This window comes from Scomber scombrus, chromosome 11 (genome assembly GCF_963691925.1).
Source record: "Scomber scombrus chromosome 11, fScoSco1.1, whole genome shotgun sequence".
Lineage (NCBI taxonomy): Eukaryota > Metazoa > Chordata > Actinopteri > Scombriformes > Scombridae > Scomber > Scomber scombrus.
The window spans coordinates 8,721,673-8,736,748 of record NC_084980.1 but is presented as its reverse complement, the minus strand read 5'-3'; the positions used below and the strand labels follow the sequence as shown (position 1 = coordinate 8,736,748).

Here is a 15,076-nt window from a genome sequence, read left to right as displayed (position 1 = left end):
GGAACAGTTTACCTTTTAATGTTAAACCTGCTGACTCAGTGGACAGTTTTAAACGACAATTCAAAACCTCATCTTTTTAATATAGCCTATAACTAACAACTGTCTGTTTTAATCCTTTATGATTTTCTCTAATATCATGTAACTGTACAAATAGGAGCTTATAAATCAACAACATTATTTTTTCACATTTTCAGCTTGTGTATGTGTATTTTTAAACTTGGGTTTCTGGTGTCTTGTTCTTGCTGCTCGGTTGTAAAGCACAACCTGTGCATGAAAGGCACTGTATGAATAAAGTGTATTCATTCATACTATACTGTATAGTCCTTTGAAGGTTAAAGTCTACATAAAGTCCACGTTCTTTATACTTTCTTATAAAGTTGCTCTCTCGAGTAAATCTCTTTGTGCCAAACAATAAATCCAGACTTAAGTTTGAAGATTTATGATTGTTCTCTCCACTGGGGCACACTGATGAAACTTTTTTTCCACAATGTGATCTTTATCATCTCATTCCGCTCTATTATATGAAGCACAAAATGCTATGTAAGGTTTTAAAAAATATTCCCCGCAGATTCATTCAGTTGGATTTCATGTGCCATACAGAGAATTATACAGTGCTGTATATTGGAGAGCAAATCTTATCAGCTTCCAAAGTCACTCAGGTGTAATATCTTGTATTGAAGTCTAAACTTTCCTCACAGAGTTACTGTCAAGTTATTTTATTGTGAGGTTTTCCAGCAAAAATAACACTCTGTTCCAGATGTTGTCGTCACATGGAGGTACAAAAGCTTCCATCTTTCTTCTGTCTGTTTCTATCTCACACAACCTTCCTACTCACGCCCGCCGCTGCCACCACAGCTACCTGACCTTACAGCCACGTTTTAGCCCACACATCACCCACCTTATGACAGCCTGCAAGAGAAAGAGAACGTGGGAGAACGAGGGACACCAAATGTCCTGTATGTCATTTTCAGTCTTCAATTCCTCCCAGCCCGTTACTATGGAAACTGTGAGTTGAGGCGAGTTGAAGACTAAAAATGCTGTACAGATACAAGTAGCAGCTGGTGTGTGTTTGCCCCATCGACCATCAGCGGTGCTTGCAGCTGAGAGGCCTGAGGTGGATGTTAGAAAAGTTCATGAGAAAAACCCTGGAATTGTGGGTAAGTTTGGACTGAATCTGCTTTTCTTTTTTTTCTCAGGACACTCTATTGTTCAACTTAATTTGTAACTTATGGATTATTACAGCCACAGGCTTGTGTTCATTTCAACATCATTATTTTGGATGGATCTTGAAGTTAATGGAGCAGTGTCTGTCAGGGCCTCCTGTGCTTTAGAAGAGCACCTGCAGAGAAGAAACATTATATATACAAAGACTAGACAAAATAAATGTAAAGTAGATGCAAAAGGAGTTAAAGTTATCCTTTCCTGCAGAGAGGAAATATTATATATACAAAGACTAGAAAAAAATAAATGTAAAGTCGATGCAAGATGACATAAAGTTATGTTTTGCAACAGTAAAGAGCAAGGTTAGCAAAGTTACCAACTGCAAACAATACAGCAAAGGTCCTATTTAGGTCACTGACCGGTTTTGCCAAGCCCCTCCCCACTTAACTGTTGCTATGCCTGACACGCTTTCCATTACATATGGCACATATGTAGTTTACAGTGATAACAGGGACAGATTTTACTGTTAGAAATTCTTCACAACTTTCCAGCTCATGACTGTCAGTTACGCCAACTGGCACATAGTAAGAAACCTTCACTATTAAAGGGTTTTTTAAATACGGCAACATACGTGATATCACGCTAAAAGACTGAGGCTACAGCTACATGTCCCTGGTCATGAGTAAGCACCCTCACGTCAGCTGATGATTCATGTAGATAGAAGACGAGTGAATCACTTCACTTTAAAGAAAGGAAAAAGCATCGTTCTTATACTGCTAGAATGTCCTAGAATTATTCGTATGATAAGGACAATCTAAAACCAGATTAGACTCTTATCTCGTTGGTTAGATGATTAGTTGACATACCTGGACAAGGAAGACAGAGGGTAGATTTATGCTTTATTCTTCATATTTTCAAACTGTGTTTCACTTTTACCTAAGAGAGCTTTTAGGATGAGGACTAACTGTTGTGTCTTAGGTTGCTAGAGTGTGCACTTTCCCAAATCAACTAAAGAGCAGCATGTTACCCTACACTCTGATATAATGGCATACAGGACAGGCTTCCACAGAGGGATCTGCTTTAGTAAAAAGGGCTTCTGCAGTACCTCTGCAGTAAAGTTAACCAGACGTGCTGCTTTTAGCAGCTTATGCCAGAGCAGATAAACACACCTTTTTTAATCAATAACTTACACCTTTGCGCTAGTGCTCTTAGCTTTGGAAAGGCTAAAAAAATTCAACCACCCTCCAAAGACTTCAAATGCCAAATCTCTCTCTTATTTACTACAGGCACGCTGCTTCAACAAGGAGAAATCCAAAGCTTGACAGGCCTGTCGTTTCAAGTTAAAGCCGCTAAGATATGACTGGACAAACGCTGTTCGGGGGAGATGTTAAGCAAATGTCAGTTGTTAAGCTACAAGGCCAGTTTTAAAGCATCATCAGCGAACTAGCAGACCTCCAAAAATACCAAATTACCTGTGTACGAATTGCAGATGCATCATTACAAACGACTCCATACTTACTTATGGGCAGGAGGAACAGTCTCATGAATTATAAAACTATATGTCAAACAAACCGACAGACGGCATGATTTTAACATCTTACAATTCTACTGCTGTGAACTGCTTCATCATTGCTGACAGTTTGACAGGCCCTGTGATTTTCTACGTGATCTCCATCATCACTTGTTCAATAATTGAGTTGTAATGAGATTTTTATGATCGGTAGGAGACCCAAAAGCAAGGGATGGTACTCCTGAAGTACATCCAGGTAGGGTCTGCTATCTCTGCTGCAGCCATACTTTAAGGACAGGTTCATCATTTGTCAAATCTGTCCTACAACAACAGTCATGTACCCAAATGGACACTAAAAGAGGTGTATCAAGTGGATATCTGCCACATTTATAGTCAAGTTGCCTCTTAGTGTTTCCCCATTGAGCTGTGGTGGAAGTATAGTATCAAAATGAGGGACTCAGGCACTAAAAACAGGACGATTGATTATGGCAAGACGACCCTATTTCAATGTTTTCTCAGGCAACTGATTATGAAGCTGTCCTTTGAATGAAAATCTTTCAACTTAGTTCATCAAACTCAGTCAGTGGTCAACACTAGATCGGTCTCTATCAAGAAACACCCAGATTGACATATTAAATAAAAGTTTCAATATTAAATGACATGGGAGACAAAAGTTTTACCAATCATGATGCAGGTATATTCAACAACTGGTCAAAGAAATCACATTTATTAATAGCTGATTACTGTTGCTCTTCTTATCTGATCAGCACTTTATTCACTTCATGGTAATAATTATGTTTTTTCATGCTAAACTCAGTTGGGACACATTTGACTGCAGTTTATAAACTAGTTTTCAGAACTTCAATCATTTGACCTATATGAGAAATTCAATTGTGATATGATTTTAGGAGCCTTAAGGCTGACTTACCCCATACTTATTGTGTACTATATTATCTTTATGTGATCATCTTTTTAATTGGGAAATTTCAATAGCGCCTTACTTTGATCCACCCCTTTGGCATTACACTTAATACTATGTATGAACCATTGTCTGTAAAGTTACACTGCTTCCATGCTTTCTTTACATTCCTCTATTGTTTGAGCAAGCATAGCATCATTAGTACAAACGTCTTAAATCACACGGTTAGCATGAGTGGCTGTGTTAACGAGGCATAGCAGTCACATTATGCAAAATGAACTACGCTTACTGCTTAATTTCCCAATGAGGAGCCAAAGTAGAGCCAATTAATATATACAGTGCATACATTACACTACAATCAGTGTATGCTTACTGTTATAGTAAGCATGGTGCATCTGAAAAAGTTGTGGTAGGAAAGAGCGTTGGTAAAACATTGCTGCATTGTTAGGTACCAACGTTTAGTGTAAGATCTGGTTTCTGTTTGGTTGCTAGTGAACAGCGTAATATCACTCCAAAGGACAGCCACTTCAAACATGATCTTACTCAGAATACAGTGTTAAGGCAAGCGACAGATCTATTAGGAAACATTAAGTTAATGGCACTCCATATCATGGAAATGAGATGTTGCAGGATATCTAAACATTGTGAGACTTGGAACTTCCAGCTACTGATTGCAGTATGAGGAAATGATTGATGCACACAATATAAACACAGCGCAGCCTTTGTTGAATTGATAATGTGCCAGGAAATCCCGAGAGGAAATCAGATGATTGTCATTCTGCTCACGTGTTCCCGCGTGACAGCCATGATTTTCCCTGGGGGGAGCTCTCAGATCTATTTGTTTTTATATTACATTCTATGGTCTGCAGGATACTTCACATTAGTGGGGAGGTTATTGGATCAAATTAAGTCATGCAATTGTCAAATGAAGAAGTGAGTTATCTGGTGATCCAGCGAAAAAGAAACTTAATGCTTCCTGCCGCTGACTCAACTAATATAGATTCCTTAAACTGATTAACTGTTGTGTACTTTAGTGATTGTCAGCGATTAAACTATTCTCAAACAGTGGTGAGAAAGCTGAAAAAGTTTGTGATTTTAGTGTCACAAAAAAAAACTCAGTTAAAGAAGGCGGCTCAGTTCATTTTTGCATCCAGCTCTGCAATGTGGTAATGCAAGTAAGACTCTCTACCTCATATTTTTTGGATTATGTTAAAGTGAGCTGGCCTTTTACACAACAAACAAAACCGGTGTCTCATCTAGCCGAGCCAATGTGTGAGAAATGCTAATGAAACTCTTTGTGCAGTCAGGTTTGAAAGGGAAAAATACCAGCTCTGAGCAGACATTCCCAGCCTTGAAAAATAGATGAAGCCTTATAGTCTGAGATGATGCCTGACATTTGACCGTCTTGTCATCTTCTCCCCCCCCCCCCATTGAGCATCAGACCAGATCATATAAGCATCACCCAAACCTGATGTGACCACTCCAAGATGGCCCTCCCAGAGTCACCCCAAACCTCTCTCTCCAGAATACTCTGTCAGGGCATCTAGCTCCTTCCATCCCCTTGTCATGCTTTATCTATTTATCTGTCAATGCCTTCACCTTTCTCTCGACCTTAGCCCTGACGCCTGTGTCTTAACTGACTTCATCCTCTACCATGAGTGCGTTCTCTTTATCTCCCTCTCTACCATCTTTCTAGCCATCCTTTTGGACAGATGTAGGGAGCAGGGACTGTGCATCAGCACCGCAGAGAGGTGTCAATCGTCATATTTCTTTACATTTGGCTGGCCTTCATTCATGGATGACCTATAGGTTATGGACTGACTGAGGGGATGAATGTATTGCTTATACTGTTACATACATTGTGAGGAGAATGTGTGGTAATGTCTTGAGGCATTTCTCTCTCTCTCCCAGTCTCTCTGTGTCCATCTTTTCACACTCAGCAAGCATTTGACGGGTTGTGATGTGTGGGAGAAGTTCAATGTCATGTCAAATGACCACGAAATTCTCTTGAGATGAGTTGTGGTAAAAGAAAAAAGATCACGTCGCAACAGTTTTGAGTAATGCTTGAAACTGAAAATGACTTAGGTTGTCATTTAAAGGATGAAGCTGGTGATATTGGTTCGAAGTGAAGATTTGTAAATCTTTAAAACATGGTCATATATACATGCTTTTTTTTAAATTCTCATTTTAAACTTAACTTATTTACACCCTTACATATTGTTCAGGTTAAATTTGACCCATTACATTACATTTCAGAGCTGTAAAAACACCCCTAACGTCGTTGTCGCCAACTCAAAATGAACTACCATGTCCATGTTACCTGTTACCAGTGCAACAATGTGGCTCATTAATGTGGTTTTAATTACAAAAAAACAATAGAGATCTATGGCACAAAGGAATAAGATACAGTGTATCAGGCTTCGTCTATGTAGGCCATACTTGTTAGTAGGATAGATTAGTTGTTGGTCTTGGTCTTTTCATGGTTTTTGTTGGCAATAAGAACAGTACAATATATTACCTCATACATGAATTGTCACCTCAACTCATTTCTTATTACTTACAACAATAAATGTACAACTTACTTCTATTAATCTAATTTTATTACTGTCTTTTGATCAACCTTTTATTTTGCTTTCTCTTAATGTTTCTGTATATATAATTTTGTTCACAGTTGACATGCTATGCTATGTGTGCATTTGATTTGTATGGTATCCTCACGTTAACAAGACAGGCTGTGAAAGAGTTTCGTCACATTTTGTGCTCATGAGAAAATGTAGTAGACTATAAGTATACATGAAACTCAGGAAGTATACTAAGTATACTACGTTTACTCAAGAGTGGCATTCAGAGCCCACATTAACAGGAGCTTGGGAAGAGGACTTAAAAATAGGCTAAATTGTGATCTGTGTGTTGTCAGTATGTCTCTCTGTTCACGGACGTGGTTGGAAGTGCCTGGAATTTCAAGTATAGCCAAATACCCTGAATGAATTGTTATGCTTTCAACCTGCTGCCGGGGTGCTCAATTATTCAGAACCTTCCTATCTGTCCATCAGCCAGACTGCATACCTGGACTTTGAGCTAGGTAACACAGGGGCTCTGTGTTGTGTGGAGGTGGGTATAAAAAAGGAAGATCTGCATGAAATCACAATCCTCAGACATCCAGGTCTGTTTCACGGATTGAAAAATGTATTCAGGGGTCCATTCACTATTTATTATACCCTGGCAGATAGTGTTTACATTTCAATGCCTTCCCTCTGTACCTTTTGAGACTGCCTGTCCCTCCTTTCCAAATGTGTTTGATGTATTTTGACTTTTGGTGCAGGTTAGAATACAGTTTTTGTAGAGACCTGTACTGGTTTATGTAGAATCACTGAAACTATGTTATCAATTTGAGGTAATGTGTTTATGGAAATAACCAAGTTGACACTGATCGCCCATCAATTTCCTTCCATCATTTTTGCTCAAGTACTAATCTTAGCTTTAGAAAACTACAACCCTCATGAAAAACTACTGAATCACTACTATACAATATCTACACAAAACCTTTCGTTTCAATTACCTGATGTGTAGCAAACTGTAGTGATTTATGCAGTAATTTCAGTAGTAAGCAGTAGAGTTTTGGGACATATGCCTACTGATAATCACTACATAATGACTATTTAAATCAGTGCATGATTATTATTTAATTACTACTGTTTCACCATTTAGCTTTTGGAAAATTACTACATAAAAACTACTTATTCCTTAACAATGATTATCGAATTACTGCACTATGCCTACACATTTAGTTATTACGTTATTCCAGTTTGCTAATAGACTTGCGCTCAACTATCAACAGCGAGTAGATTAATTTAATTCTGCACAAAGTTTAAACCTGAGGAAAAATGACAAATGGTCGATGGAAACAGTTTGAGATGTATGTTGATGGCAGGTGTGAATGCATCCTGATCAAACACAATCTGGTTTAAATGGGGTCCTATATCACTAAACTATTCAAGAGACACAAGATTAGCTTTTGATTAAACTTGTGATTGATTTCTAAAGGCTGCAGGTTTTAAACTTGATTAGAAATAAATCTAATCCATTGTTAGTCTTTAACTTGTGACATTGTTGTCAGCCATTTAATTAGATGTAGGAAGATCTCCATCATGTCACACACAGTGGTTATTATCATACTTCTCACCAATTTATGAGCAATAATAAGGGTACAAATTGAAGGTTACTTGGAGACCTTGTTCTATGAGTACAGGTGGAACCCAGCAGACACAGTGGACTCCCACTCTCCTCTGCATGTTGGCCCTCTAGCAGAAGTAAGGGCAAGCACCAGTGCCTCATTGATAGGCAACAGCTTGAATGAAGTCAAGTCCAGTTAAAGAGCACTGAGAAACAGCTGGAACATTGGTGGACATAGTGCTGATGGCCTTTACTTCCCACCTTGTTAAAAAAAAAAGATTTACCAAGCGATGGCTGTGACTGACCACATTTCTCCCACAAAAGCCCACATATTGGGAAGGAAATTGCTGATAAATATGTTACAAGTAGAATGTGACCGGTCAAAATAGGTTTGTGGTAAGAGAGCAGTGGCTCTAATGAGCAGGTCAATGAGTTTAAACCCCACACCACTGCTAAACAAAGCACACATGGTCTGAACGGTACACACTACAGACCACAACCCTATGTTCACCAGTCAGTCACAAGAAAGACATCCCCACCAATAATGGCATTCTCCTGTGACAGTGGCACCCACAACTAATAGACGGGCCAAGATGTTGCTATCCTCAGCTGAATGAAGGAGCTACTTGAATATCCACAAATCAGAAGACCTCAGGTGTTTTTGTGTGCCAATTCTAGACAAGAGAGCAAGAACCTCAGGGGACAGTGAATGTGTCACAGGTCATATATCCAGATTTAAGGTACAATGCTGTAGTGCAGCCACCAGGAGCACCCTAAACAAACCAGGGCCAGGATAGAGTGAACAGTGTCCTGGGCTTAAAATGCCAGTTTTTCCATGCTCAGCTTGTTGATCTACAGTGCCATTCTCAGCCTGAATAAGACCAACTTTTCTCATCAGAAGCTGAAGTGCAGTTGCTCGATTTAATTGGCTGATGAAATGCAGCAGGACCCCGATCTTTGCTTCCTATTTCAGAAGTTTAATACAATCCTACGCAAAGTGGCAAAAAGGGCCTCTTCTTCTCCCCCTCTACAGCCTCTTGGGAGATGCAGACAAAGAAGGGCATCTAAGAGGTTATATCTAGCCACAGCTGCCTCGGAATAGGTGGAAGAACCATGTAGACACTAATAGCTACTGCCACTTTCTGGCTGACCACAGGGAATTTATTAAGAAGAGAGAACATGAGAGCTTTTCAGTTCAGTCTCTTTAACACAAACTACTGGTCAAAACTGTAGAGAAGGTTAGATGGTGTAGGTGTATGTCACACAGTATCGATGGTAGTGGATGGCCAGGGAAGTGGTGGTATAAAGGTTAGAAAAGAAGACTTGTGATTGTAAGGTCGCTGGTTTGTTTTCTGGAGTGTTCGCTGCTCTCTATGGTTCTTGCTCTCCAATGTGGAGAGGATATGTTTGCACACAGAAACTAGTCAAAAAGGCTGTTTTTCAAATCTGAAAGAGCTGCACTTACGTATTAAGTAGCACACCTAGCATCCTTATTACCATCTTGAGCAGTTGCGCTGGGCATCTTCTTAGTATGAAACTATGCGAGTTTGAAGGGATTTTCTCCAGTGAGTGCAGTAAGACAGTAGGTCTCAGAATGATCTTTTGTCTTCCCCATAGGTCAGTTATTGTATTTCAGACTTTTTGCTTCTTCTACAAAAACAGCTTTTTGCATTTTACTTACGTGGTACAACTTTTGGGAATGATTCAGTGGGTCTACAATCTGCCACTTGGTAATTTCCACTTTGGCAAGCAGTCTGCTTCCTGTTTTGACTCACACACCTGGTTACAGCTATGTGAACTGTGCAAGGCAAAAAGAAAAAAGCATATCTTGGGCCATAATGAGCAAAATGCAAATTAAGCCTAAAAATAAATAATAAAACTATTTATTGGGAGCTAAACCATGTGCAGACCTCACTCCTTTGTACCGTGCAATGAACATTTTCTTGACTTGTACCTGAATAATTTACCTGGATGTGCACACACTTGGTCCCTTTTCAAAATGCAAATTGAACCAATATTCTCTGTCTTAATTCATAAAGTTTCGCTATGAAAATTATTAAGCTCATTGTGGTAAAGTTCAGTGGCTGAGAAGAAAATAACAGATTGGGCGAAAACATGGGATTGGCAGTTTTCCATCTCTACCTCTCTCACCCTCAAATTGCCACTCTTCATGGGAGCAAAAGCACTTATGCAGTTATTGTTCCCACTCGTGACTGAAAATTAATAGTTCAAGATTTAATATAATTTGAAAACTTTAAATATAATTGGTGTCCCTCAGCATATTGTTCCACATGAAAAGGCTGAAGACACAATGACCCAAATGACGAGAGCAGTGTCATGGGGAGCAGGAGGAGGGCCAGGAAAGAGAAAGGGAGTCCAATCAGTCATAATTATTTGTAATTACCCCAAAGGTTCACTAGAGAAAAAGAGTTAGAGAGAGATGGGAAAAATTATGAGGCAAATTAATTTATTTCAAGAAATATTTGATGACATCTGTTATGGATGTAGCAGTCGTATTTATTGCATTCAGACAAGGTCAAGGAACCAATTACAGCATTACTCTTCTTGTGGAGTCTTTTCTATGTCATCTTCTTGTCTAGTTTTGCAGTACAATAGGTTTCTGATCACATGCCTGTGTTGTATGCTTGCCCCAGTTTTACAGATGTTTCCAAGCGCTGCTGCACTGCGAGGCTCCTCGACGAGGCTCCAGCATAAAGAGCTCCTCCAAAGTTGCCACCAAGGCCGTAAGGGGTGTGGCAGCCACTGGTCCCCGCCGTACCAACGACATCCTATTCATGGTAGCTTCCCTGGGTCAACCAGCAGCCACAGTGCCCCAACTGGGACCACCCTTTGAACCCACGATTGATGTCACCAAAGCCCCATCTTCAGACATCAACAAACCTGTTATAGTATCACTAGTGGCCCACTTTGATGGGTGATGATTAGTTATAACCATGAAATCCCGAAGTCCCCAGCCGGGAAGGCATAAATTATGAGAGAGGTAGTATTACTGAGGTTGGAAGAGCTACAGTCTGCCAGTCCAGGTGGATTTAACGCAGCTGTTGCATCATCTCTGCCATGGTTACTAGACATGATGGACCTGAACAAAGGGAAATCTTGGACTGCTTCTGGACAATATGAGCAGAAATAAGATGCAGTAAACCTGCAGAGGCAGGCAGTCTATGTTTCTCTGCAGAAGAAAAACGTCTATATCTGTCAGGCAAGAAGGAGCATTTTAAGGATGAGAAAGTACTGTCAGACTGTTATGGTAACAGAAGAGAAATTGAAGGTATCATTCATTTTGTGCAATATCTAAGGTTTGGTAAGATGTTAACTCATAAAATGTCACAACAGAAATGTGTTGAGTGCAGAAAGAGGGATAAGATGTATTTTTGTATTGATTGGTTATGGCTACAAACCATTTGTATACTACAAAGGGATGAGCATTTTTAAGTCTTTCCTAAGGTAGACAAGATTTTTTTTTTTTTAAATACATGGGAAAACAGTCAGTAATAAGAATGTACTCTTAATGATTTAATGATAAAGTATCTGTCTTTTGATCTTTTATTCTGTCAGTAATTTTTATTTAATTCATTACTTAACATTTTAAAATGGATACATGGTTTTTCAACTAAGTGGTTTAATAAGTGGTTTGTTGTACATGTAGCACTGCTAGCATGCTAGCGGCATTTATGTTTTTTGTAATAGTGACTTTAAGGTCACAGAGATAGGTGCATGTTGGAGAGTTACCGTATAGTTTCTTCAGTAAGGACTGTGCATGTACACTGAGTGTAATATGAAAATTGGTTCAGAGAAATGCAGTAATGAGAAATTGTTCTATTTCTCAGTGGTGTTTGGTAATGTTCAGTGAATAGCACTGATGCTGATACGCAGTGTAGTAAAACAAATCCTGAGAATGTACTCTCCTCCTGAGATGATTTTGTTTTTTCATAGTTTTTAATTAGATATTTCCACATGTATATATACACAGCACACAGTAAGATCACACTTTTTGGCTCTGCTAGGCTTGGTCAAACCCAAACTTCAGGGTGTTCTGCACACAGTTGGGGTCACAAGCCCCCTGATGTAACAGTCATGTTCAAACATCCATTAACTATTACCAGTCCAATGCCTTGCTCATGAGTGCACACTCTGTAGTGCATATTCTCATAATTTGCACAATATTTAAACTATTTGCTTCCTCAGAAGTCTTTCTACTGTGTTTGTAAATGATTGGCTTAATCACAGAAAATTTAAAGATCCTAACAATAAACAGAAATTCTTCTACAATGTTTTCCAGAATGTGATAAAGGACATTATCCAAGGCCACAAAAATGTTATAGGTGGAATACGTTTGTTCTGTATACATTATATAGTTTGCCATGTGCTTGTCTGCATCTTGTTCCAATTTTTTGATACCTGATTGACACTTTTTTCCTTCTTGCAATACAAAGATAACCGTGGGGTCTCTGAGAGCAGTGCATCTATACTGTGTTGTCAATGAATGTCTAATCTATCAGTGGTTTGGTACTTGCACTACTGGATACGATTAAAGTGTGTGCAATTTTTTGTAATTCCCTTCTAGCACACTATCTGTTTTTGTATGTGCCGTCAAGATCTTGTATACATCAACAAACAGTACGTGAGTTGATACCAAAGCTAAAGAAATGTCCATATTTTTTGAGGGTTGCTGTCCAATAAAGGTTTTGTTTACAACATTGCAGTGTTTTCTGTTGATGGAGGATTGTTTGGAGATTGTGGTTGCCAAAATGAAGGAGGTTTAAAGTGTAATATACAGTATATGTTAGGGGTATAATGGTACACAAAATGCATGGTTCAACATGTCGATTTTGGTACAGCAGGAAATAAAGAAAGGAAGAACATAATATTTTGGTCTTTATTTAGAAAAATGTAAACATCCATCAATGGCTCACTGGCTATATGGTATATGTAAAGTTACATATTCATCATATGTAACTGACCACTTGTTAAACCTTTGCTAAACAGTGATGTTCCAGGGGCTGTATGTGATTATATATACATAGTTAAAGAGTTTAGAGGGTATTTTTTGGAGTCTTTCAAAAACCAAATGTTTAATTAAATAGTGTGTTTGCTCTAATGTAAACTGCTAACATCAATAACCTAACCATGGCTGTGTTAAGGAGAGTATAACCCAGTGTTACCTCCAAGGTAACAGAATATTTTATACTACATTATATGTTTCAGGTTACATTATAAAAAGACTTATAATAGCATATCCACTGTGAAGTTAATTAATTAGCTAGCTACAGCTGTTAGGCACTGGCTAGAGATGAGAATCCTGCATTTGTATGCCTCTCTCAGGAACAAAGAACCAAAGATTATGGATAATTGTGAGTGGTAAATCTGTCATTATTATAAGCTGCATATATGCTGTGCCAGAAAGAGAGCATGGCAGATGTTGAAACAGAAATCAAGGGGTAAAGCTTAAAAACTGTGGGCGCGCAGGTGGTCGAGTGGTTAAGAGCGCATGCCACATATACGCAGCGGACCTCGGTTCGAATCCCGGCCGAAGGACCTTTGCTGCATGTCACATGTCACACCCCCCTCTTCTCTCCCATGATTTCCTGTGTCTCTACTGCTAATAAAGGTGTCTATGCCAGAAAAGAAAAAGCTTAAAAACTGTGAATATATTGCCATTCAAAACGCAGCTGAATGTTAAGCAAATGCAAATGCTTAACACTTTTACAGGCAAGAGGATGTCTAAGCTGACTTCATGGAGCCGGAATGCTACCTGGGGTGAACCTAGCTAGCTGCGAATGTGGTTACTGTCTATAATGCCGTAAACATAGATTTTCCAAGGGGAATAACAGGGGACTACCAAACTACGTCCAACCCAGTCAAAAGATTTTTTTTTCCTTCACCAGACTTTCTATCGAGTTTGAACTACCTCCAAGTAGTTTACCCATACCACATTTTAAGTTCACACAGAATCAAAGAAAGGAACAAATTGTTCAATAAAATTTTAGCCTCACTTTTTCAGTCAAGGAGACTGTCTTCAGTCTTTCATCTTAAATCTCTAAACCCTGGTTTGCCTATGCCCATTCAGTTATATTAAAAAAAACACATTTATCATCTGGTTACAGCCTGGAGAACTCAGAGTGAGATAAGGCTACACATCGACAGCTGAACATAAATGCTATGTGGCTGCTTTTCCACTAATTAAAGTAGTTCCTCTAGAAAAGTGTGAGATGAAATACCTAAAGGGTGTAATCTGACAATATTATGATGGGCATCTTGAATATGTATTCATGTGTATTAGAATCACTGAAAAGGGTGAATTGTTTGATATAAAAGACTCCTGTCAATGTTACTATAAGCACTTATACCACCTAAACTTGATGCATTTGAGTGAGGTCCTTAAATATGACAACAACAGTCATGACATGAAGTTCACCTTAAGGCTGCACTGGGGTTTTGACACTGCAAATTCAGTGTGATTGGCCAAGTTATATCATTAAAGCAAATTCATTAATGGATAAACTATCAGTCTTATCTGTTACATAATTTGCTGATCTATTATGAGCAGTAGATATTACACTAAGGACTATGAGAGCCCTTATGAACCTTTGTCTTATCAATGAATAACAACCAAGAGATTTACAAGAACTGCACAAACTAACCTTTAAGCTTATCCACTGAACTTAAATTGGTAGTTGGACTTCAGGTTGAACAGATTTGTTCCCAGCACTGATTTTAAATCTCGTTCAGGCATTGTTACACCTTTAGGGATGTTCTGCTAATTGTTTTTGTGTAATGCTTGGTCCTTGGACTACACTGTTTACTATAAAGCCCCTGGTGAGCAGAGATAAGAGACGCACCAATAATCAACATGGCTGTAAGACAACATTGTGGCGATGGACTCCATTAAACAGAAGCCTTGGGCGCAATGTCTGATTAGCCAGTTGAATAGCCTCAAGACTGGAATGGAGCTGGGATGAGAAGAATCCAAATTACCTTTTTGTCACCAACCCTTTCAGCTGTTCTCAAAAGTAAAAGCCAGTTGTCCAGATGCACCACTAAAGGGCCTGCTTCAAAATTGATTTCCCTCTCTCTCACACTTTTAACACTTCTCTCTGTGCATCTCTCTCTGTTGATCATGTCTGCAGCTCCTTTATTCAGCAGAGCAAAACCAGATGGAAGAGATGAAAAGTTGAGATCTGGCCAAACAAAGGATTTATCGCTTTTCAAATATCATAGAAACACTGATTTACTTTCACAAATTGCAAATGCATTATGTTTGCCCATTTCTGCATTAAATCATTTTTCACCAT

The 15,076-nt window shown here is 38.9% G+C and overlaps 1 protein-coding gene across 1 annotated transcript in view; it reads left to right on the top strand.

Annotated features, from left to right (window-relative positions):
• The window catches only part of tmtopsa (teleost multiple tissue opsin a), a 59,469-nt gene extending 48,767 nt beyond the window's left edge, over positions 1-10,702 (top strand). The window contains exon 4 of the mRNA XM_062429041.1: positions 10,418-10,702. Coding sequence (XP_062285025.1) covers positions 10,418-10,702 — 285 coding nt within the window. The remainder of the gene's footprint in view (positions 1-10,417) is intronic.
• Positions 10,703-15,076: the final 4,374 nt, after the last annotated feature.